General features: G+C 47.0%; 1 protein-coding gene across 8 annotated transcripts; it reads left to right on the forward strand.

Moving 5' to 3' along the window:
• On the forward strand, positions 1–25,348 carry SLC41A3 (solute carrier family 41 member 3). 8 transcript variants are annotated; one of them, XM_042016724.1, is made up of 11 exons: positions 1–28; positions 1,085–1,401; positions 11,655–11,762; positions 12,580–12,651; positions 13,451–13,595; positions 15,651–15,797; positions 18,376–18,520; positions 19,231–19,310; positions 21,036–21,170; positions 21,964–22,112; positions 24,416–25,348. In XM_042016724.1, exons 2-11 carry the CDS (start codon positions 1,111–1,113, stop codon positions 24,599–24,601), a joined length of 1,458 nt encoding a protein of 485 aa, XP_041872658.1. In that variant the 5' UTR covers positions 1–28; positions 1,085–1,110; the 3' UTR covers positions 24,602–25,348. The 8 variants fall into 8 exon arrangements, with proteins under 8 accessions (XP_041872658.1, XP_041872665.1, XP_041872703.1 ...); XM_042016731.1 differs by lacking the exon at positions 1–28 and adding an exon at positions 214–393; XM_042016769.1 differs by lacking the exon at positions 1–28 and adding an exon at positions 5,669–6,111 and having other exon boundaries at positions 1,315–1,401.
• The last annotated feature ends 289 nt before the right edge of the window (positions 25,349–25,637 follow it).

Genomic DNA, 25,637 nt, shown 5'->3' on the forward strand with positions numbered 1-25,637 from the left:
GCCCCGGCACGGGCAGCGCACGGAGCCGGTAAGCGCCGCGCGGGGACGGGGCCGCGTTTCCTCCGCCCGCAGAGCGGGACTTTGTCTTGCCCATCCTTCCTCCCACCCCTCCCCAGCCGTGATTGGGGCCTCCCAGCTGTTTCCTCTGCTCCCCAGATGTTGGGCAAGAAGAGGATTGGTCCTACGTGGGGTAGCGCAGGGCCTCGGGGTGTTAGGGGTCCATCCTGAAAATGAGAGCATCAGAGAACATCTGGCAGAGGCTGATCCAAATGAGGGCTGGCAGGAGGTGATGGGTGAAAGACTTGGGGCACTGCCTGGGCCAGCAGTGGGACAGGCAGTATGAATGACAGTTCTATCAAGAAATGAGATCTGATGGCAGCAAAAGGACTACTGGTGAGAGCTTTGCATGTCTGTTTTTTCTTAAAAGATGTTGTGGGGTCATGGCAACTTCCTTGCAGATAGATGAGTCATGTAGTGCATGCGGGTCAAGTAAGGCACAAAAGGAAGGAAAAGTATCCGGATTAGCATGAGTATCAAAGAACTGTTTTGTTATTGAGGAGAGGTGGACAGCTGTGCTAGGTAGTATGCATAGCACACACCTGGATGTCAGTCCTTTGCTGGACTGTGGGATGCTAGGATATAAGGAAGTCAACTGCTCCCATTTATTGGCTGGGGGTCAGGTTCTGAAAAGGGTTGGATTCTGCTGGGCTCATAAGTTCGTGTGACTCCCAGTGTGAGAGCTGGTGGGTCAAGAGTTCAGGCCATGTGCAGCACCTTCTGCATTCTTCTAAGTGTTCTCAGGGGAACACTTAGATGTTGAACATGGATGCACAGCAAGCACTGCAGTGTGAACACAGGCCTAGGAAGAGGTGCAACTACAGAAAGGGAGATTGGTTTGACACTGTACAAAGTTGAAGGTAAACTAAGTACTAGTATTTGGGCCAGCAGAGCATCTTGGGTTTGGGCAGTAGGTGGTAGTTTGCTGTCACGTTAATGGAGTGCACAAAGAGCCAAAGGATTTCCTGTCTCTCACCTACCTGATACTTCTTTTTGTTATCTCATTGTTTCTGACTTCGTTTTTCAGAAAAACTGTGATTCAAGAAAGCCACCATGAAAGGTGAGGAAGTTCGGCAGAGGAGAAAAGAGGGAAGGTCTAGGAATGGAGAGCGATCCAGGCACAAAGGAAAGAGCAAGGGTAAACACAGAGAGAGACGACTTGGCAGCCAGGAAGCAGAGGATGTCTCTCTGCATGCACAGCAGAAGCTGCTGGCTGAGGAGAAAGCGGCCATGGCAAAGTCACAGGAAGAGTCAGCCATCTCAATTTGCCTGCAAGTGCTCCTGCCATACCTCCTAGCTGGGCTTGGCATGGTCTTGGCAGGCATGGTTTTGGATTATGTTCAGGTAAGGGAAAGAAACTCATCTGACATACCCGATATGGGATAATTGGGGGACTTTCCTTCAGAGGCAGGGGATTTGCTCTGGGAATGGCATAGTAAGGGAGGATTTGCAGCAGTTTCCTATGACAGTATGTCCCTCAAAGTCAGCTATTATGCACTGTGCAGCTCTCAAGAGACAACCTGTGGTGCTTTTCTGGCACCTTTCCTCCTCTGGATAAAAAAGAGAACGTGGTACTAAAGAGTATCTGAAGGATGATTAGGAGCATGCAGTCCTGTGCAGAGATCTCCCTTTGGTCCTGGGAAGAGGGTGGGTGAGTGCAGCCCCAAGGCTGGGGTGGCACAGTGCTGTCCTGCAGCAGATGGAGTGGTGATACCACTCACGGATGTAGCTCTGGACAGCCCTGCATCCGCTGCTTCCTTGCACAAGGCGTCCAGCACTGTTAACACTTCATACAGCAGCTCAGCCCTGCCTGTGCACCACATCCTTTTATAAGGCCTCACAGCTGATGACTTGTATCCTTTAAGTCCCATTTCTGACTCTGTGATGGTCAGGGATCTTTCCTCCTATGCTGCAGCAATACAGACCTTTAAGTCAGTTGTCAGCACCTAATTTTAGACAGTTTAAAGCTGCAGTTAATTTCCAGATTATGAATTGCCGTGCCTCTGCACTCTGGGTTACTCTCACTGCATGCCTCTTTGTTAACCTTATTATTTGACTAACTAGCTGTGAGGTCAAACTACCCTGACCTATCTGATACAGTGACACTGAAACTACTGTGCTTACATTGACACCTTTCACAAATCTGGAGCTGTGTTCCTTTGTCATTAACCCAGGGCTGATCTCCCTGAGCTAGAAGAGCTGTAAAGGCTTAGGAGTGACACAGTATCCTTAACTGACCTTAGCATGTACTTGGTACCCAGCAGAATGTCTACTCAGGTCACAGAACACCAGGCAAATCGAGAACACAGTGTCAAACCACTTTTTGTGTCCTTAGACATTATTCCCAAGAGTCTTGAACACTGAGCAGCCACTTCCATTTTTATTTTTTAGACTTTTTAGACCTGCCTGTTCCTATGGATCTCTGACATTAAATGTATGTTTCTTCCTACTGTGAGTTATTAAAGTGTGAAATGGATTGCAGATGGGTTTACGATGTTGGAGGAGGACTTTTCTTTCAATGTTTCTTCCCTGGGAGTTTTTCTAGGAAGAACTGAGCCACTAATACGAACAAAATGTGAGGCAAACCTCATTCTCCTCTGAAACTGCAAAAGTCTGGTTTCTGTTTTTCCAAATAAAGAGCTCACTAAAAGCTATCATATTAGTGCTTAAAGTATGGGAAATCAACCCATGCAACATCTCATAGGAAACGTGGCTTCTGGCAATTAGCACAGCAGCTGTTTGTGCATGACCATGGACTGCTTGAGCACATCTCATCATGGACTTGCTGCTGCCCTTCCTTCCTGGCCTTTGCCTGGCTGCTGCTGCTGCTGTTTCTGTGGAACAACAGTGGGTCCCTGAGAGTCCTGGAGCCCCAGGCACTCTCCATCTGCCTGCTTTCCTTCTCTCCACACAAGTTCTCTTCTCTGCGCTTTCCTAAAGTGGGGAAGAGAAGAGCAAGGTTAGAAACAAAAATAGACTGCTTGATGTGACAGAGGGCTCAATCAGGAGTAGTAGTGCTCGAGCAAGTGGGATGTGCAGTCCCCAAAAATCATTGTCCTCCTGTGAGTCCGTGGTGTTGGAATAGAGCTGCCTGTTGCTCACACTGCCACGTTGTGAGAGCATGCACGGGCATTTCTGTCTCTTCTTTGCAGGGATGATAAGGTACATATGAAAATGTGCTCTCAGACACTTGCCATCTTTCCGTTCTGTTTTTTGTACTGTGCCAGTGGATGGAGGCCCCAGATCAGGGTCAGGACTCACCAAAGAGTCTGTTTTCTGCTTTGGCTCCTCCAGGACAATGCTACTCGTTGAGTGGTTGGCAGCGTGGGGATAGGGTGTATCTGCGTGCAGAGAAGGGCAGCAGTGCAGCTCCCCAGGTTTTACCATCTTGAGTGGTACAGCCATGAGCTGTTGGGGATTTTTTTTTCATTTTTTCACTAGCTAGTTACAATCTTTTTCCCACTGTTGAGCAATGCTGTCTTTCTTCTCAAACCTGCTGTGTCTTTTCTGGACAAATAAGGTATATTTATTTGCCAGGAAAATGTGATGCATCTCCCTGCTCACAAATATGGTGTAGCTCTTTATCAGAGGCTCCTTAAATGCATAATAAAAGGACCCAGTGTACACACATGGGTCACCTGAACCAATTACCTTCTCTGCATACTGATTTATCGGTTGAGGGCTTTTTATGGTGCCTGCTTAGAAGGAGAGAGATGGAGCGTGATAAACTCATAAACCCTGTCAGGCTGACGTTTAGTACAGGATGTGTCGCTGCTGTGTTTTTTAATGTCATTTGAGTCATTTAGGCTCATTGATATTTCCTTTACATTAATGTTTCTGCCTGTCATCAACCCAGTTAGCTGATACAGTGACGTATGGGACTAGGTAGGCACATTATTTGAACTTGAAAACCTATGGTAGTTGTCCAGAAATTGTCTTTTATTTCCTTGAAGCCTCTGTGAATGACTAACCAGAACTGGGCCTTCATACTGTCATTTCTCTATTCCCAGCTGGTATAAAGAGGTTGGGTCATGTGTGCTTATTACAGGATTTTTATTAACCCCCCTCTTCCAGCTATTGTGGGACCTTTTTCCAGTTAGATTAGCTTAAATGTACTCTCCTGTTAGCTTTCAGCTCACTGGGCCATTGTTAGGTGGTGGAGACACATGTACACACCAAGGCAGCTGGGAGTGGAGAAGGTTTTAGGGGCTGTACCAAAATAACAGCCTAGAAAGCAGCGAAGGACAGAGCCTCTGTAGCCTGGGTTTGTTTTCCACCCTGCCATGCTTCCAGGGAGATCTGCTGTCACCTCAGCCTGTTAGGCTCCGGGCTTTGGTTTGTGTGAATTCAGACCAAAGAAACACTGTCTAAATGGCTGAGAGCTTCCTCAGTTCCCTATTTAGCTGCGAGCACATCACGTTCTCTCCAACTCCCCCGCAATGCTGGGGACCCTGTCACAAGGACAGAGTCCACAAGCCATTTTTCTCTCTGCAGAGGGTGTGAGGGAAGGGGTTGATCTGTCCTAAATTGTGGTTTTTAGAGATTTTTGACCCTCTGATTCAATTAGTCTGCCCAGATTAATTATTAGAAAGGAGCCCCAGCAAAATACCACGACTCTTTTCCCTACATCCTTGGCTTTGAGCTGAAGCCTTTACGGAGCAGGATACAAATTTTTTTTTGGCCGTATATAGCTGTGGTGTAGCTCTGTTTTTTGACCTTGTATCAGCTGCTTAACCATGAAGCCTCTGGGGTGAGACCCCCTCTCAAAGGCAGTGCTTTCCCGGGAGCATGCAGGAGCAGCGTGTTTCACTTCAGAGCAGGAAGGGAGACCAGCTCACAGAGTGCCCTTTCTCTCCCTTGCCTGTAGTGCACAGAGATTATGGAGCTACCTTAAATAGGCTTCGGCTATGACTCTTATCTTGGCCTTTGCAAACTAGCAGAAAGTTGAAGTGATGACAGCAGATAAGGGTGTTCGCTTTTGAAGCTTATTGGCTGGCTCTCGGAACCTTTTTCCCCCTGAGAGCCAGTCATTCAGAGGTACAGCTGGCATAGCCCGATTGTTCTGTCCCGCGGAGCCCATGGAGCGGACACGGGGGGCCGGGGTCTAGAAGGGCAGATCTGGTGTCAGCAGCCGGCTCAGCTGTGTCACCTGCCCGGGGCTGAGACCTGCGTAATGCCGTCAGCTGAGAGAGACGCGGGCTCGTGCTTTCCTTGACCTTTCTTCACCTTGGAGAAGTGCAGAATGGATCGTGGTCGGTAACTCCCCACCTCCTCAGCCTCGGGACAGTGAGGAAAGTTCAGCAGTGCTTGCGGTGGGAGCGAGGGAGCTGGGCTGGTTTGCAGCAGGCTTACACATTAAACCATCGTATCAGACGCACGCCGTGCTCTGACAAGAAGTGTAACCCGAGGAGAAAGGACACCAGTGTGTTTGAGCATGCTGAGGGATTCTTGTATGACCTGTCACTCTTTCAGTGCTGTAGCCTGAGCAGGTCTTACTGGTTTTTACCGAAGTGGTGGGAGCTGAATGGGGTGTGGGCTCATTTCTATTCATCCACAGACATCTCTGCAATCTTCTCTTCTCTTTTTTAATTCCCCCCTGGACATAAATCAGAGAAGTTGTGTCCATCAAGTTTGCTGCCACCTGGGCTCAACCCAGCTGAACCAATTTTGGAGGATACCCTTGCTGCAATCATCTGGACGTGCTCCTCGGAGGAGAAGAAACTAAAGCAATTTGGCATCGTTGCTGTAGTTTGAGGAAAAACATTCCTTCTGACTTTGGAGAGAGCTACAAGGAGGATCTGTCTGATGTCCTGATCTCCCTCCATTTTCCTGCCGAGCATGGGGTAACAGTGTGTGACCATGGTGGTCACCCAGTTACAGTTGGAACTGTGCTTCCATGGCAAGAAGCTGAGAGGTTTCACCTGCAAGTTGACCAGGTCAGCCAGTGGATTTCTCCCAGAGACTTCATTCTCCATTGCCTCCCAGGTTTTTGTGCCGTTCCTTCTGGCTGGCTTGGGAATGGTAGCTGCTGGCCTCTTGATGGATGTTGTTCAAGTAGGTACCTGTGATTAGGCAACTTGTGGTGAGAGGGTGGGCTAAGGCTCTGACCTTGAGTATTTGTGGTTGTTTGTTTTTAATGAGTGCAGTCCTAGAAGCCAGTCAGTAGTGTGGCTGTAGGCTTTTGCTGTGCTAGAAGGACACTATCCATCTCCTTTAGATCAGTAGCTGGGCTCCTTATAATGTGGGATTGTGGTTTTCAGACTGGCTGCCTAACACTGTGCTGGGTGCATTAGACTGGCTGCTCCCTTTTCTGTATTGAGCTAAACACTTTGGTAAGGACTGCTGTGAAGCAACTGGATCAGACTGCAGCATATTCCCCAGTTGCATGATAGCATTTCTTTCCTTCAAAAATTGCTGATAAGGAGATCTAGGTCAGGGTTGTTACTAACTACCTGTTTTACTTAGAGGCAAGTTCATGCCTTCAGTTCTTTGGAAACAACTTAATGTAATCTTTGGTCTAGAAAGCATTTAGATACTGTGATGAGAGGCATGCCACCATAAGATGATTAGCATTGCCTACAAACTGTGTGCTTCTTGGGCAGTTTCTGAGGTGGGAATTCTAAATTGAATAACTTCCACTGACTTCCAGGAAGTGCTGCTGCATTTACACCATTGTGCCCACAACCAGGATCTATCCCATCCGTCTTTCCTTTGTACCAGTGGCACAAATAGAAATGTAAAATTTGATCTAGTTTGGGCATCTCATGCCGGCGGATTTACAAATCAAAAGGCTGGCAGAGTTTCCCAAGGATATATCCTGCACTCTGAGCTCACTGGAGTACATTGGATTCTCTGGCATTAATACCACAGGAGGAGCTAAATATGGATACTTGAATGTTTGGAAAGACAATACCTTGCTTGTTTTTTTCTTGCACTGGAAGAAACAAAGAAGGCAGAGAAGTTGAATTAAAGGGAACACAAGGAATATCAAAGAAGGGTTAACTGGAGTGGCACAGGCTGTTGTGTGCTGTGTTTGTCATCTCCACCTTGTGCTGTGCTTAGGCACAGACCTGTCTTGCAGCATTACAGAAGTTCTCAAACTACCCAAGATGTTATGCTAATAGTTAGCAGTTGTCTCAGACAAGGAGAAAGACAGAACATACCCACTCTGTACCTTGGAGTGAATAGGTCTTTGTCTGGAAGGAATCAATTCGCTTGTTAAGAACTGGGCTGTGTTCAAAAATGTAACTGTATCCAAACTGATGGAAACCACAAGCCATGTATGTGTGCATTGCACCTGTCCTTTAAATAACAATGTGCAATCTAGTTTGTGTATTTGCTCACTAGGCTCTAGAAATGGAGTCAGGCATGAAGCACAACCAAAAGAAGTGTATTTTCTGGTGAACTGTGTTGAAATAGAAGCCATCAGTCCATGAGTTCAGCTCCCAGAGGAGGGAGCCCAGTGCATTGAGAGTCACAGCTGGCACAGGAGAGATGTTAGTGAGGTGAGCTGCCATGCTATCAACAACCACATAGCTAAAAACAAAACCAGTAGCTGGGAAAGTGCAAAGATCTTAGCCTTTAAAGGTTTGGGATATTCTTCTGTGCTTCTTTGTCTTTGAGCTGTTTATTTTCAACTCCCTGCAAGTGTGAGAGCTAGAAACAGTCCTGTCCAACTAAAACCTGACACTAAGTTTGTTTGCTTGAGGCCAGGTCCCATAAGACTCATATTGCCAGTCATGAGGGCTCACATTCTGAAACTACAGGTTTTTCAAGTCCAGGAGTCTGTGATTTGCCCGTTTTCTAGTGCTTTGTCTGGCTGAGGAATGTTTTGCCCTATTTGTAGTGACTGCAAAACATTCTTAGGAAACTGTGTCTGCCTTGGACAGGGAAATATATGGGCAAGCTTAAGGATGGTATCTAGAGCATAGATAATACTGAGTTTAATCCTGCTGCCCTTCTTTTATTACATACAAAATATCTTGAAATAACTCGGTTCTGTGTTATGAGTCCAGCTGATGCTGTCTTTTGCAGTGCTCATATTGCTGTAAAGAGAACAAAGTGGAATTTGCTCATTCATATCTTATCAAACTTCTAAGGATTTTAGCAGTTTCTGATCTGCCCTGGGATGAAACCAAGAACTGTTCATGTTACTGTTTAAAAGAAAAATAAACAAAAGAGATTTATCTAGCCCAGTTGACTCTAAGGCTCAAACCTGGCTCTCCCATGCTGTAGGAAATGGATGCCCAAAGAAGTAGATGTTTGCCATTTTCTCTTTCTGTGTGTGCAGGTGATGCAGCCTCTCTGCAGGGCTGATAGCATGGCACAGGTTTTTTTCTTCTGGACTCTTTTTCTGCCTCTGCTCCAGTGATCCCTGGCCAGCTGATCCACCTGGATTTTGGGCTGGCTGGTGTTGCTGGAGACCTTGAAGGGCCCTGCCAGTGTTTGGCCCACTCTTTTACAGTAAAGTGAAGAATCAGATTGAAGCTGGATGATCAGATTTCGAAGCAGAGAATCCAGGAGGAAAGCTTCCCTTTCACTTTCCTTTTCCACGCCACTGGAGTGGGACACAGTCCAAATAAAAGTCACAGACATAAGATATCTCTGTCCTTTGTTCACAAAAGCCCATGAGATGATCAGCTTTGAAAAGGATTTTGAATTGGCTTGCATTTTGTACTCCAGTATGTTTTGATCTTTCTGTTGACTTGTTCAGAGCAATGGAAAACCTCTGAGGCTTCTGAGCTGCTGCCACGGGAGATGGATGTCCTGGGGAGGTAACAGGTCGTGTGTGGGTCTGTGAGGACAGGGTGAGGAGCAGGATTAAAGCACTGCAGCTGGGGAAGCTGGCTCAGTGCATCCATCATGACCTGTCTGAGGGACCCCACAAGCAGATCCAGCCACCATGGGTAGATCACCTTCCTCAGAGCTGAGTTTTAGGGCTGAAACTCCAGTATGAAAATGTGAAGTGGCAAGGAGTCTCTTTCTGGCTCTGTGTCACCCTGTGTGGGTTTGCAATGCTGCATGGAATGTTTTTGTTCTTTTGAGGCCAGTTTTTGTCTCAAAGGATAGAGACATTTCCTAGACTTTGTTCAGGTGTCTTCATTCAGGTCATTCCTTGCCTGCATGGCTCCAAATTGCCCCACTCACCCACTCCTCCAGCTGACAGTCCTGCAAGTTGATGGCACAGGCATCATCTGTTTATTGTGTATTTCTGCAGTCACTAACACAATGGAGTCCTGGATGCTGTGGTATAAATCATTATGAATCTGTCCTTGGGCTCGTGATGAGTCACTAATGAGACTCAAATAGAGGCAATTAAGTCAGCTTTTTTTATTAGCACAGTTGTGTGATTATTAATTGTTCAGAGCTTTTAGGTGTAATTATATGTAAGGCAGAGTCCCAAAAAATCATACCTCATATGCTGAAACTTCTGTTATGATGGCTTGAGGCCTGCAAAATCTATTATGTCACAAGGATTGGAGCTTACCTAGATATACCAAAGTCATTTTTCCTGAAGGTGGAGTGCACAGAAAATACAAACAGTCGAGTTTTCCTGTTGCTTTCCATTTATGTCTTTTTATGTGCAAAATATGCAAGGTCTTAAGTATGAATTTCTGCACGCCTCTGTGCTTTAAATGACTGGGGGTTTTTACCTTGTGACTACAAAGTCTGTTTTTTCTCCTTTTTCTTTTGAAAGTGTCAAAGATATGTTTGGATCTTTATTCTTAATTAAAGAGAGAGGAGAGAGGAGGATATGAATCTTTAAAAAAGGTGTCCGCCCCTAGCTTTTCTCAGGTATTTAAGTTCCATGTTAACAAATTTAAACAAAACTGCAGTGTGTCAAATGAGGGGACTGTTGTAGTGTTGTTGGTTGTTTACACAACAGTAACGTACCTTTAACATTTTCAAACGTGGCTTTTTCCAGGTCACCACTGCCAGGAAAAGTGCCTTTTTTATATTGATAATAATGTTTTGCCTGTTATCTGCACTTCTGAGAGGTGCCTCCCACAATGTGCTCAGGACTGGCTCAGCTCCAATTTCATTCATCCTGACTGAGAAGGAAGCTGTGAGGTCTTCCCAGCAGACAGACACCACCACCTTCCCACAGCTTCCCACAGCTTCCCATGGCACAGCCAGAGAAAAACACCGAGCTGTTACAACCCGTACATATTTCCTAACAGGCTGGCAGCTGAATGTGTCAACATTTATTGAGTCTGTCCAACTGCCTGGATATTCAGGTTTATATAATCCCAGTGGATGTGGAAAAGGTGGGTAGGGATGTGTGGTTTGTTTTGTCCTCTAGTGCCAGGATTCAGGACCACCATGGGTACTAGCCAGTGACAGGTTGGAAATGAGGAACAAATTGATTCTTCACATGGTGTGTAGCTAAACTATGGAAATTTTTGCCACAGGATGGCACATGGGTTGGAGGGGGGAGTTTGGATGGGGACGTGAAAGAGAAATGCTTTCAACACTGGTAAGTGTGCAGAAAACACTCACCAGCTCAGTACCCTGTGGCAGATAGTCATAGTCTGGAAAATACACAGGAGAATTATCCCATTGACTTGTCATTTTTGTAGATTCTTGTTTTATACACCCAAATTTGATTATTGGCAGAGCTAAGGATGGGTTAGATGGACCTTTGACCTGACTCATTACAGCCACCCTTTTTTCCTTGTATTCTGCTCTTAGATGTTGGGCTCATTACTTTTCCTTCGTGCTGAACTGCCCCATTCTGTGATCTCATCCTGATTTAAACCTCTCTGGCTACAGCAGGACTTTGCCAACACCCTTGAAAGCATGGAAGAGGAATTAATTATATTCCAAGGCACTGCATGGAACAGAAATTAGAGAAGACATGTCAGTCAAAAAAGTTTCTTAAGTTTTCAGATTGTCTCTGATGTTGCAGCTGATTCAACAGCTTTATACAGTTCAGCTTCAGAGGAGCAACAACAGACAAGATATTGGCCCAGCAGTTTGTCTTATGAGATATCTTAATTCAAAACCTTTTTCCAGCTGTACTTGGTAACAGGAAGATTTAGGAGCTGCCTGTGGAGAAGAGATGCAGAAATCTCATTCCCTCCCACCATGAGCCTTAGATGCTTGACTACAAGTTTGGTGAGAATAGACAGACACAACTTCTTGTTGTTAGATCATTTTCCAGATCTTTGTTTTTGTTCTTTTGAGTTTGGTTAGCAATAGAGGTTCCTGTATCTAGTGTCAGTGCAAAGGCTGGAGAACATGCTCTATTTTGTTTGGCTTGTGAACCTTAATTATTTTCCGTGTTGTTCTTAGCTAATGCTAAAGGCACATTTTAATTTGTGGGTTCCCAAAATCTTCTGTTGCCCCCAGAAAGAAAAATCTTTCCTTGTTAGGGTAGTGCTTTGTTGTGCATGAGGTGGAAAAAGAATACTGCAAGCTGAAAATTCCTTCCTTCACTCCCAAAATGCAAACCACAAAATGCATCAGGGCAGCATCTGCCCCCATGAGCACAGGATACCTGGAGGTGGTGAGCCAAGAACCTGCTGCCCTGGGGTGCAACAGCATTGGACTGGTCAGCATCACAAACTGAGGTCGTTGCCTTTGTTTTCTTCCAGCACTGGGATGTGTTTCGGACAATTACAGAAGTGTTTATCCTGGTTCCTGCCTTGGTTGGCCTGAAGGGTAATCTGGAGATGACACTGGCATCCAGGCTCTCCACTGCTGTGAGTGTTAACAAGCTGGTGGGGGTGTGGGGAGAGGGGTGATTAACAGGGGGCATCAGGAGATTCTTCATTTATATAATCACACTGTATGAGAGATGCCCTTTTCTGCTAAGTAGAAACTAGTGGGGTGTCAGCATTAAAATAATGTGTTTGCCCTCGTTTTTTAACTGGAACAGAGAATTACCATCCGCACTTTGAAGGTGAATTAATCCCTGAGTGGCCACTTGCTGATATTTGGGGCCCTGTGACACATGAAGGAGACAAAGCCAGGGCTCCACAGCTGTCAGCTGCAGTACTGGATTGCTTTTCTGTGGGTATTGATCCTTGAGAGCTTCCCAGCAATCCTACTTCAGGGGGAGCAGACCGAGGCTTCTTGGAACCTGCAGCAGCTTTTGCTACTCTATATTTGATCTCTTCTATCTCCCTAAGCAATTTCATTTACTTTGGCCTCTTTTTGTTGTGCCTCAGGAGAAACTGTAGCTTACCAGAGCAATTTAGGGGGAACAAAGGACAAAAAATGGTTTAATTTGTTCAGCTTTTTCTATGTGTGGGACGTGGTGGATATGCCCACTCCACCTTTAGCCGGGTGCCCTGCAACACCTCTGCACCTCCAGTGTGAGCCTCTGATGCCCCTGGGACACTGGACTGGGGCATGGTGGAGAAGTGTCAAGAGGGAAGTGCAGGGAAGGCTGGGAGATGGTGACCTTCATTTGCATCTCTCTGACAGCCCTTTTCCCCCAGGGACCAGGTGAAGCTGCCTTCAGCAGCCACCTGTAGCATAGAAACAGCTTTACAGGATGTCTCTCTTGACTCCTAGGCTAACACTGGCCAGATGGATGATGCTCAGAAGCAATGGAAAATGGCCACCTGCAATTTAGCCCTTATCCAGGTAAGTCACTTCAGCTGGGAGATGAAAAAGTCCCTTTTCTCTTGCTATACTGCAAACCAGCAGCATCTGTTCCAGCAGTGCTGAATGCAGAGCTGGTGATTTGGGGCAGGTATCCTCAACACAGTCAAGCAGAGCCAGGACTTGACCTCCAGTAAAGCTCTGTGTGGCCCCAGAGCTTGTAGTTTAGCTGTAAAACACATCTAGACATTCATTGCCTTTGTGGACAAACTGAAATAATAGAACTCCTTTTGCAGCAGGAGCTGTGGCACAATCCCTGTTTCACAGCAGCCCCTGGATAAAGCCTGTCATTTACTGGCAGTGTTTGGGAATCAGCCTTGGGCAGGAGGGGAGAGATGGGAGAAAATGCCTCTTGTAGCTCCTTCTGCTCGTTAAAATCCAGGAACCAGCCTAGAGTTTGGACATGGCAAGACCACAGGGCTTGTGACATGGGTCTATATGCTTTCCCTTATCTCCCTCCACAGCTCCCAGCCTCCTAGGAGTGCAGTGCTGATGGGGAGCCCAGTTTTGTGTTGACCAGGGCTATTCCTTTGCTGATGGTGTCCTATGCTGAAGTGTTATCTGCCCTTTGCAGGCCCACAGAGTCTTTCTCCAAACTTTGTCAGGATTTGTTTTTTGATCCAGTGGAGCCTTGCAGGGATGCTGTTTAAATACATAAACAATCAGCATCTGTGCCAGGCTTTGCCCTCCAAGCTGTGTGGCAGTGCTGCAGTCGTGTGGAGCCAGGGCTCCCAGGGAGCAGATGTGGGCGAGTGCTCACCAGCTGTACTTTGGTCCCCAGGTCCAGGCCACTGTGGTGGGACTTCTGGCTGCTGTTGCTGCTGTGATCCTGGGAGCCATCTCCAAGGGCTCTGTGGAGCTGAGCCAGGCTGCTGTGCTGTGTGCCAGCAGCGTGACCACGGCCTTCATAGCTGCACTTTCCCTCGGTGAGTGGCTCTGCTTCCTCAGATCAAACGTGCAGCACTCAGGTGGGGAATGAACTGTCCCTGCCACCAGGGAGGCCCAGCTGGCATCCCTCTGGTCTGGCAGAGGAAGGAGGGATGCAGGGAGCTGTGTCTGCTGCTTTCATCCTCTCTGCATCCTGCCTTTGCTTCTCTTCCCCCATCATCTGTTGTTCACTGGGCTCTCAGCATCCACAGGCAGCAATCAAATCACATGAAAAATGCCACACACTGTGCATGGGTGTACACACACTCCCCCCACTTCGTGTCCTTTGGGTGCCCCATGTGCCATCTACACTGGCCCTTTCCCAGGGGAGGGTGAAATAATGTCACCCAGGAAATGGAGGGTCTGTTAGCAGACAAATCCAGACCACGCTCGAGATAGACTTGGGTCACCTCATACCCTGAGTGGGGTTGTGGCCAGTGCTGTGTTTTACCGGGTGTGAGCTGGGAACCAGGCAGTCCTCTCCCCTGGCTCTTCCTCTTCCAGGGGAACTCACGGGCTGGACAGCAGGAGCTGTTCTGAGCGGCCTGAAGATCTCCAGTTTGTAGGGCTGCCATACGAGGGCAGCATGGTACCCCGAATAGAGGCAGCTGGCACATCGGATACAGCAAGTTTTCTAAATGAAAAGGACAAGTTAGAACAAGTGCATATCCCGAAGCTGGAGTCAGAGGGTGATTGTAGATGCCTTTGATGAAAAACGTGGGATGAGGCAGTTGTTAAAAAGCAGCAGCTCAGCTTTCATTACCCTTCCCTACAATCTCCCTGCTTGGTGTGGTGCAGAGAGGCTTTGCTGCTGTACTGTCTCAGGTTTGCTGCTGACATTAGTTTTTTTCCCTGGACACGGTCACAGACAGCCTGTGTGTGGGTGTGCACGATGGGAAGCTGCTATTTTTATGGCCACGGAGAGAAGCAGCATGAGCTGTGCTGTGGGGAGGGGAGCGTGGGTGTCTGGGAGGGCCGCTGTGGAAATGTCATGCTGTGTGTTTTTGCATGAGGGATGTTGTATCAGAGAAGGTGCACATGTGGCATTTCTTGGGGTAGAGCTGATGCTCCTGTGCATGCTCAGCTTTGGAGGGGCTGTGTAGACAGGGACAGAGAGGTGGGGAGCTAGAGGGAATCACCATTTCTCAGGCTTCCTTTGGTGCAGCCTGTCAGCCACGGAAGGACTTTGAAGAGATGTCTTATGTCTTGTCTCAAGGCCGCCCATGCTACTTACACAGCAGTGGGGCCTGGCCAGGCAGGGCTTATTCTAGGTGCCTCTTCCACAGGCCTGTGAGAGATGTGATAGCTGAGGAATTCCCACATGTTCATCAGGGTTTGGGGTTTGTGCTCCTAAATTTACCTGGGAAAGCAAAACTTCCCTCCTCCCCTACAATGCTGAAAAGCAGCTCCATATTCCAGGTGCACCTCAGAGTACAAGGGAAGAGATGTGGGCCACCTCCATAACCCCTTGGCTCTGGAGCTGCTCACAGCATCAATATGCACCCTGTGCAAATTAAAGCAGCCCCAAAGACTCTGGGACATGAGGGCTCAGTCTGATGGCTGGGCTGACAGGCTAATGCAGGCTCCTGTAAGGAAACTCATTGCTCCTTGGTGATTCAAACTTTGAGGAATTTTGGTCTAATATGGAAAATATCTTTGTGCTATGGAATCCAGAGGAGGGGATGGCACCAGGAGGCTGCTGTATGCCTGCTGTGTGCTTATCTATGAGTGTGCTTCGTGCCTGGTCCTGCTTCAAGGCAGTAAAGATTAGGCTGCTCAGGAGGGGAGCTTCTACATTTGAGCTGCCTGCTGGTATCTCCTTTGATCCCTGGAATTTGCTTGTGTGCCTCTGGGCCCTTGGTGCAGTTCATAAGGGCAGAGTCATACCCTTCAGGTTGGTGAAAGCAAGAGGACAAATTCCTGGGGTGTCCAACTTGCAGCTGCGTGGTGCTGCTGTGGGTAATGTGCCTCTCGCTTCTCTTAGACCCCCACGTCCCTCTGGGGCAAAACATAGCAGAATGCTTTCTCTGATGCCTGCTCTGTGTCTTCTCTAGGTCTGGTGATGATTGGAGTGATCATCGGAGCAAGGAAAGTTGGGATCAATCCAGACAATGTCGCCACACCCATAGCAGCGAGCCTTGGAGATTTGATAACCCTTTCCCTCCTGGCAGGAATCAGCAGTACACTCTTCAAGTACATAGGTACAGTGTTGAGCAGGCAATTGCAGCTCAGCAAGGGAGCTCACAAATCCTTGTGAAATTACTGCAGGCTGCCTAAGCATTTCTGGCGTGCTTCAGAACGGAGGCTGTCATGGCACTGGGGTAGAAAAATGACCAAAGAGGCTTTTTCCAGACTTTCTTTTAGTAACAAACTGGGAGGCAGAGCCTAATAAACACAACTGGGATTTGTCAAAGAAATGACCAACATGTATTGTGCAGCTTTGGAACAGCAGGTTGACATATGTGACACTGACTCTGTTCCTGGATCTGCCACTAGCCAAGCAAAACTACTTCCTGTGCATGGGTAATAGCAGGTCCTTCTTCACAAGGCAATTTCAGGGTTTTGGCACTTGTAAAATATTCTTGTGTCCTCTCACATGGAGAGTCATGGATAAACAAGCTATCCAGCTGGAGGGAAGCAGTCTGCAGTGTTTTGTGCTTGCAGGACTCTGAGTAGGAGTTGTGGCTCTGGGGTTAGCTGTGCTGCTGGTTGCCAAAGACTTGAGCACCTGCTGAACCTCAGAAGCTCAAAACATTGGTGATATATGTCTGACTTGCTTTTAAGGTGTTAGGCTACTTACTGTGAGCCTAACCTAGAACAGAAATGGGAAAATAAAAAGATCCAGCAAACTCAATACCATTTGAAACCCAAACTGTTGCTTCAGACTGTGAGCAGAAGCAGTGAGGCAGCTGTTCTCAGTTTGCATAACTCATTCCATGTGCAAGCACAAGTGAGGGAGTGAAGGAGCACACACTGCAGGGAGAGGCCTATGAATTGCTTCCATCCAGTCCTCCTCGAGCTTCAGAGGTGCTTTTTTTTAATAGGATTTTTCCATGATGCCATCACACCTGCCTCTGTAAAGCTGATCTGTCTTTCAGTTGCTATGCCTCAGATAATATCTCCCAGGGAGCACACGGCAGAACAACTGATAACCTCTATGGCCGTGACCAGAGAGCATTTGTGGGGTTGCCAGAGTAGTTTAGAGAGCCTTTTGAGATGGAAAATAGTCAGCACCCAAGTCATTGGGAGCATGAAGTGAGGCAGGTAGGAGGATGGCACTGCTGATGGTGCTTGAACAAATCCATTTCCCTCCCCAGTGTGTAGTAAGAACAGGTCACACTCTAAAAACTTCTGAGTCCTACCAAAATATATATGTATCCTTCAAAAATAATGATGAGTCTGTAAAGTTTGATGCAGCACCATCTCCTTCTGCAGAATATCCTCTTGCCAGAGAAGATTCTTAACTTTTTAAAAATTGTCTCTGGTCCTTCTTGGTCCTGCACAGTGGAGATGCAAACTGTGCCAAAGGGTTTCAGCTTGCTTATGCCTGTGAGAGAATGTGGCAGAACTGGAATGTGGAGCCTGAAGATCATTCATCCTACCAGGAGTCTTTCCGTGGGCTCTGATAAGGTTTGATAGACTCCAGTGCTCTGTGTCTGCATTATTTAAGAAGGAATTAATTGCTGGAAACAACGAGGGGTGTGGGTAAGAGACCCAATACAGCAGCTAAGTCTGTCATACCCACCTGTCCTGGATGACTCCAGGGGGTAAAGTGCATTGACAAAACTCTTAACTCCCCAGGAGCTGCATTTCAGTGCCCACTGAAGCCGCTCCTAAAGAGTTGCACCGCTTTGTGTAAGAGCCTTTGCTTCACAGAAGATGCCATCACGTCAGTGCTGTTGCATCCAGGTAGCCCAAGGCCCTGGCAATGATGTTTTTAAAAATGCACACTTGGAGCTGCTTCATCTCCCAGATTATCTGCAAAGTCGGTGTTACATCCCACTGCCTTTGGCCCCAGCTCAGAGACCAGATGGAGAGCTTTGTTGAAGAAGCATTTTTGTATCAAAAGGGTTGGCATCAGCCCCATTGCTCGAAGGTGTTTCTCATGCTTCTGAGTCATGTTTATTTTCTTTTAGTGCTACACATCTACTTTTTTTTTTATTTCTTTGCTTCTAAAGATCACTCCAAGGCTATGCCTCTGCTGAATGGAAAAAGCACCTAATGGAAGCACATGCAAGCTAGCACAAAAGAAATCCCAGATCTTAAGTGGCTTATACATGCCAGAGAACATTTGTTCCTATAGAGCAGACCAGCTGCTCAGCAATTCTGCTAGCTTGCCTCCTAAATTACCTCTTACCTCTTGTTTTAGGTGAAAGTGTGAGGTGTGAGCTGTGCCCTAAGTAGGATACAGCTTCCACAGAGGAGTTTCCCCCTTTCCCTGCTGTTTGATTTGTACCCTGAAGCCAGAAATTTTGTGACTTTTTGTCTTTCTTAGTTGGAGATGGAATTGGAGAGTTGTTCGTCTTCAAATATAACTTGCTTTGAATCCTGCTGATTTTCAGGCAGCATCCTCTAGCAGTGATTTTCAGGGATTAATTATGGATTTCTGTGGTGGAATGAGGTGGCTTTGTGGGGACTATCATGGTTCATGTGATTTTTCATCTAACATAACTCGGTTGGAGCAAGAGTCCTGCTGCCTTTCTTCCCATCTTTGTGCAATACAATTTTGGCAACCAGTGAAGCTTCGGGCATTTAATTCAAGATTTTTTTCCTTGCCAGATGTGAAGTACCTTTCTCCTCTGATCTGTGCTGTCTTCATTGTCATGATCCCTCTCTGGGTTGCTATAGCCAAGCAAAGTCCTTCCCTGGCCGAAGTCCTGAAATCTGGGTGGCAGCCAGTTATTGTTGCCATGAGCATCAGCAGGTAAAGGAGGCACTGCTCCCAGCCCACCCCTGTGTGCACACTGCAGAGAGACCCCTTGCTCGCTTAGGCCATCAAAAGTGACACTGGAAGGGACTGCAGAAGGGTGTTTGCCCAGAGCTTCTCAGCCCTTGGTGACTCTCCAACAGGCTGCAAGACAGCAGATAAGGAGCCCCCAAAGGACTGAAAAAAGCAAATCATTTTAAGTCTCACTCGCACATCCAGGCACCACATGGGTGACAGCCAGGAGACTGAAAGCACAGATGATGATCATCACAAATTGTCAGGCTTCAACCTCATTCTTATCCAGCTGCAAGGGGAAAATATTGGTAAACATAGAGCCAGGTAGTTCATTCCTCCTGTGCTACATCTTTCACAAGCAGCAGAGATCTGGGAGAGAATTTTTAAAAACTGCTAAGGCCAGTACAGAAGTGTAACAAAACTTTGTGTGAGAATGATAAAGCTTTCCTAACTACTACCAGTTTTGCCTGGGGGTGGCCAAGGAGGTCCTTCTGAACTCATTATGCCATTCACAAAATGTGTAATGCTTTCTGTTGGTGAAAACTGAGCTGTAAAAGGGGTACATGGTGAACAGTCCCACCCTGGCAATGGGGAAGACGCAGTAACCCACCTCAGTGTGCTATTTTCACAGTGTAGGAACTGCCCTGGGGAAAGATTGTTCCACCCTCATTTCCTGTCCTTTTTTTTAACAGCATTGGTGGGCTCATCCTGGACAAAACTGTAACTGACCCAAACTTTGAAGGCATGGCAGTTTTCACACCTGTGATTAACGGTAGGTTGGGCTTGGGGGGTTATGCATGCTTTTATTTATCCCTCCCCCTCCTCCCAAGGGTTCTGGTATCTGCTGTTGCCCCTGCAGAGAGATCAATGTTCAAGACCCTGCTCCCATCATGAGTGGAACTACTGGTCCCCATCACATCCCTGCTTATGTTTTGAAGTGTCTCTGGAGCAAAATAGCAGCGAGGACAGAGCTGTGCAGAAAGGTTAACAGCATCTCTGAGAGCTATGTTGACACTTCTCATAACATCAAACCTACTGGGATGTCACAATAAATCCATTTTCCCTTGTTTCCTTCCCTCCACTCAGTAATTTGTGCTGTGCAAGCATCCCCTATACAGATTGTTGATAAATATTAATATAATAATATTATATACATGTATGTATCTAAAAGATTATATATGTGGATTGGATATAATTGGATTTTTAATATATATGTCTCAACATATTTTGTGTATATTTGTGGATATTCACAGTACTTTTATACACACACCTATCAGTACAATCTGCTGGGAATCCTTGTATCACTGAAGATCCACTGGCTTTTTTATCTTATTATAACATTCTTGTAGGACAGGCCATTCCAGGGGAAACCCAGGTTCCTAGGGCAGGCTTGGCCTCATGTCACTCCCAAAGCATGGTGTCCTGTTGCAGTGCCAGAGGGTGTCACCCAGCTGCCACCTTACTGGATCTGCATAAAGACAACCACCTTGCTGACAAACCCTTTCCAGCAGGGTTAGCCAAGGAACCTGCTTGGGAAAGTCAACAGCCGTTTAGTTGAGCAATGATTGACCCAGAGGTCGCTCTGTGGGGACAGGTGACTCGTTTGGCAGAGCTGGTGGCAGAGTTATGCAGTGCTCTGTGTCTTTGCACAGGCAGCTCTTCGCTTTGAATGTGCAGAGCATGGCAGTGCATGGCTCAGGTCCCACCTTGAGCCACAGTGAGACAGCCTGAGTATTTTCACTTTGATTCCCGTCTGGAAAATTTCACATTTAACGATGGTTTCTTCTCCAGGGAAGGGAAAATATGAGAAGCCTGTAGCATCTGGCTCACTGTTATCTTTTATGTGGCATTTCCACCCTGAAAATACTTAGGGTGGGGATGGTTTGCTCCACAGATCATTATCCCTCTATTTTCTACTGGAAAATGTACCGGCTTTTTCATGTTTGCTAGAATTAATCAGTCTGGAAGGAATTAATTTACTTTAATTAGCTAACATATTTGGGTTCTAATTCATTCTCATGATTCCTTCTCATTTAACAAGTGTGTTAGGTACCTTCAGACAGACATACAATCACTCTCTGTGATGTTTGTTGCCTTTTAAATAATAATGGTTCTCTGAGTGAGTAAATCCAAGAAGTGGCCATGAGCAGCATCTGCACTGCTTTCCCTGGGTGCTGTTCACAGACTGTGTCAAACCAGGTGCAATTACATCCTCTTCAGAGGCCACATGGCATTTACATCCAGTGCTGGGGAGAAAGGGAAAATGTTTTCAGTCAGCAGTCAGAAGGATACAATTACTGGAGCCTTCCTGATTTTTAAGAGCTGTTCCTGCAAAGTGAATAGTGCAGCACCACTAGGGATGCAGGGATCAGGTTTTCTCTTTCTCTCCCTGCTGCTCTCAGTGGATGCAGATTGACTCACCTTGGGTTAGGTTTTAGATTGATGTTTCCTGCTGTGGTGAACCTGGTTTCAAATTTTCTGTGTTTTGGTCTCACAGGTGTTGGAGGGAATCTGGTTGCCATCCAAGCCAGCCGAATTTCTACATTCCTGCACTTCTGGAGCATGCCTGGAGTTTTGCCGTACAAGATGAGGCAGAATTGGCCCAACCCATGCACCACATTCTTCTCATCAGGTAGACCCTGAACCCTTGGTGTCCATGTCTCAAGGCCTGTGATCACAGATAGCTCCTTTCCCAAGCCTGGTTGGTGAAGGACTAGGTGGGTTTCAAAGGCAGAACTTCCCCCTTCCACAGAGAATTCTCAGATCTGAGAGAAAACATCTTTGCAGTGGGCAGGTGAAAAAAAGGCTTATGGCATATTTGCTCACTGGCATGCAAAGAAAGTGGCCTTCAGGGAGCACTAAAGAAAGTAATTGAAAAAGAATCTTAGATTTGATCTAACAGAAAGTCATTTTAATGGCCAGCCTAGAGCCGTCACCTGTGGACAGAGCGGTGAATAGACCATAATCTTGCTGAAAATCAGCAATTCCTCCGTCTTCAGCACTGGAAATACTTAAGCATCAGCAAAACTCAATTTTGGGTCTGTTGTCTTTATAGAGTTCCTCTTGATTTTCCCTGTTAGGTTGAGAGTTAGTGCTAGATCAAACTATAAACTGGGAAAATCTGTTGCAGCAAGGCAGAGCAGAAGTTGTAAGAGGCAGAGAGCAGCTGAGAGGAGTGTCTGCAAGACTCAGAGTGGATGAGCATGGAGCACAAAGTCTTTGGCATGTAGTTTCAGTGCTAGACAAAGCTGCTGGGCTGATCCTGCAGATGCTTCCCATGTCTGTGTGATCTGGAGAAGGCATTAGCAGTGTGGTTGGTGGGAGGGGACAGCCCCAGGTTTATGCATTAAAACATGCACTGTGTCCTGCCCTCCCGCACCCTCTGCAGCTGCTGTTACCCCTGTTTCTGTCTCTGTGCTCTGCAGGGGTGAATTCCAAGTCAGCCCGGGTCCTGTTCCTCCTGGTTATCCCAGGGCACCTCGTGTTCCTCTACACCATCCACCTGCTGCAGGGAGGCCACACGTCCCTGTCCTTCACCTTTGTGATGTTCTATCTGGCTGCTGCTTTGCTGCAGGTAAACCCCAAACTCTCATCCAAAAGGGACCTATCAGATAACATAAAACCAGCGTTCTCCAGGTTAAAAAGGAGTCACAGTAAAACATCCAGCAGCAGCCTCTGTTTCCTGTTGTCTCAGGTGTGCTTCTATCTATCATGTACCTTCTGTAGGTCCAGTAATACTTCACCCAAATTGCCAGGCTCTGGTTTCCCACATGAGCATGACTGTGCTTTAGGGTGAGAGGAGGAACAAGTTCTCAACGTCCTGAGCTGCAGTGAGTGTGCAGAGACACACTTAGCAAGGAAGTACCTTGTTTTAAAGTGTTCACTTCTTCAGTCTCTAAGCTCCAAGGATTTCTAGGCTGCCTCTAGTCACCCCAGCAAGGGGCAAGTGAAAAGCAGTGAACTCCAGCCAGCAGGTTTCCCCACCCTTTTTGGAAACCAGTGTCACATATTATGGTGAAGACCTAGAGAATCCCTGCGGGCAGGGCCATGTGGGTAAAAAAACAAGGGGAAAACCCAGGCCCTGAGCAGTTCTTCTTCAAAAGTAAAAGTTCCTGGTAGGCAATGGGCAGATCATCTGATTTGTCCTGCTTGTTCCCTTTTGCTGTTTTTCCTGCCCTGTAAACTTTATTATTCTCACTCAGAAATGCATGTGGCTGTTGCCTGAACTCACAGAGGCTCTGACTTCATTTGCCCTTTTAAATCAGTGATTAATTAATTTGCACGGTGAGGTGGCTGACTCTCACTTTTCCTTACAAGCAGCCTTGTCTCTGAGGGTGAATTCCTTGTGTGTGTAAACAATCAGTTTTTCTCAACCTTTGCACAACCCTGAGCCCAGCAGCACAGCCATAGTTGTAAAGGAAAATATTTATTCTTCTCTTTATGCATCGAGGTAACTCCTCAACCAAAGCCAAGCATGAAAATACGAAGAATAAATGACAGCATAAAGAGCAGCATCCCAGCAACACCACTGACCCCGAAAGATTCCCGTGGAGGCCAAAGAAGGAGAATACACTCAGCCTGGTCCTTTTTTCCCCCTGTTATACTTTTTATAAAGAAAGACAGTAAGAAAGAAGGGGTGGGAAAAGTTTGGGTCAGTTGGAGGAAGCCCAAAGAGAAAGATCAGAGGCCCAGAAAAAATGACCTCAGGGGAGTGATTGAATGGACTGGGGTTAATTAGTCCAAAGTAGAGAGGCTTGAGAAAAATCTGGTTAAACTACCTTTAATCTACCAAATTTCTGTAGGGAGGGACAGAATAATATTTGCTGTGTGGTCACTAGGGGAGGAAACATGAAATCATGGATTTCAAATGGAAAAAGGCAGATTCATGTTAGGCTTTGGGAAAAACAAAAACGGGGGGAAAAAAGCCATGGGGTCGATTGCTTAGTGTGGCATCTCCATCTCTGAGGGTTGTTCAGCACAAGTTAAACAAATTTTCCATCAGGAAAGATGTGGATGTATTTGATCCTGAATTGAGGAAGACAAATGATCTTGGTAAAACTCTTGAATTTCCAGCCAGCTTTAGTTTCTGTGATTCTGTTATTTAATTTGCTTCCCCCATCTCTCCTCCTCCCTTTCTCCCAACCCAGCTTGCAGTCTTCACCTTTAGAAATGCTGCCTCAGGCTTTGGTTCCTGATGTGCTGTGGTCTCCCATGGAGGGACCACAGATGTGGGGCGCAAATTCTCTCTCCCTTCTTAGTTCAATTAACTAGACAGTCTTTAACCAAAGTATTTTTTCCTCCATCTGTTTATCAGAATTGGGAATGAAATAAGAATTAAAAGAAATCACAACAAAGATTTTTAAAATGTTGAGGTGAAAAAAAAGAAATTATTTTATTTTTCTAACATGTCAGTTCTGCTTGGGATAGCTTTGATGTAAAAACTGCCTCAAACTCCAGTTGTCCACTGAGACTTTTAGGAAAAACAAAGCAGACACGACCTGAATTTCTGATGGAAAAAAGAAGGTTGAAGAGAAAAAAGTCTGGCAACGAACTTGTCCTTTGGGGTTGCCTGCATATTCACAGGAGCCCTTCATCTGGTGGAGTGAGTGGGAGCACTCCCATTCAAGGCATGGGAGGTAGGAACTGCACCTTTGGGAGATGCTTTTGGTGTGGCCAGGCTCTGGTTTGGGCAGGTGGTGCTGGTGCGCAGTTCAAGCAGGATCTCCACACCAGCTCTCTGGGGAAGGTGCAGCTGCTCAGTGCCCCCTGTTAGCTCTGGTACCCTGGCCATGGCCGCATCACTTTGGCTTTGAGCTGAGGGTTTCTGGGCGTTACCTTCCCGCTGCCTCACAGCAGGGCCTGTCTTGCCTCTCTCAGGTGGGGATCCTGCTCTACGTGGCCGACCTGATCGTGCGCCTGATGTGGAGGAAGGCTCTGGACCCGGATAATTTCTCCATCCCCTACCTCACGGCCCTGGGTGATCTCCTGGGCACTGGATTCCTGGCCATCTGTTTCCGCCTGGTTTGGCTCATCCACGGCACAGACATGAACCTGGGGAACTGAGAGTCCACGTGCTGCTCTCATCACGTGTGATACGGTGCTTTCCTCAGGACAACGGGGTTCCTGGCGATCCACACTGGGTCACCCGGCTGGGTTGGGCCTCCCCTGCCACCCCGACACCCCACCTGCCCTCCCCATGGTGCCTTAAAGCCAGGCTCACCCCCCTCGAGGAATCAGCACCCACAAACTCGTGCCCTTGCAAGTGAGCGAGACGGTTTTAAGAAGCACCTGCTGCTCACACCTGCACCTGGCAAACAAGGCAACAGGGAGCATTTGGGCCACCGGAAGGAAGGAGCATTTGGGCCGTGGTTTCAGTGCCCAGCCCTGATACGGCCCCGAGGCTGCTCCAAGGCCTGCCGAGGTCACTGTGTCTGATCCTGCAAGTGGGTGTTGCAGCCCCTCCATTGGACTCTGACTTTCCATCAAGGGAAATTCTTGATTCAGCCCACTTTCCTCCTGCTGAATCCCTGGAGTAGGAGAGCAACCAGGTCTTTAGACTTGTCTCCTCTCCATCGCTCAGAGGCTCAGGATCTGAGGCAGTGAGCTGCTGGCTCATGCCCAGTGGGAGGTTATCTAGGGATACCACCTACCTGCCCTGGCAGCATTGCTGGTGTCTGACCAAAAAGCTGGTTAGATTGCATTTTGGGGGCAAGAAGGTTTGTTTTTACGGTTTATGAAATGTCCTGTCCAGTAGTTAAAATGTTTATAGAAACACACACATAAATAAAGTGGGTAAAAAAAAAAAAGTAATGCTGTGGATTTGCAGGTTGCTTTTTTGTTGCCATGACTCTGCCTGTTTCTAGTTCTAACTTGTCAGGTAGAACTTGTTGCTTCTTTCTTATCCACTCAGTGTTGGACAACACAATTTTAATAGGGCTTCAGGAAAATCAGTGTTTCCTAACCAAGAACTTTTTGCCACCCACATGTTTCAAGTTAGAACTAAAGCCCATTCCCTCTCCCACAGTCGCCATCCACTCATTAACAATTGCTCTGGGATGAGTCCAGAAGCCGCCTGTGTTGGTCTGGGTGACGATCAGGC

Source organism: Corvus kubaryi, unplaced genomic scaffold (genome assembly GCF_017639235.1).
Source record: "Corvus kubaryi isolate FWS band 111438036 unplaced genomic scaffold, C.kubaryi_AGA036_p1.0 136, whole genome shotgun sequence".
NCBI classification, from domain to species: domain Eukaryota; kingdom Metazoa; phylum Chordata; class Aves; order Passeriformes; family Corvidae; genus Corvus; species Corvus kubaryi.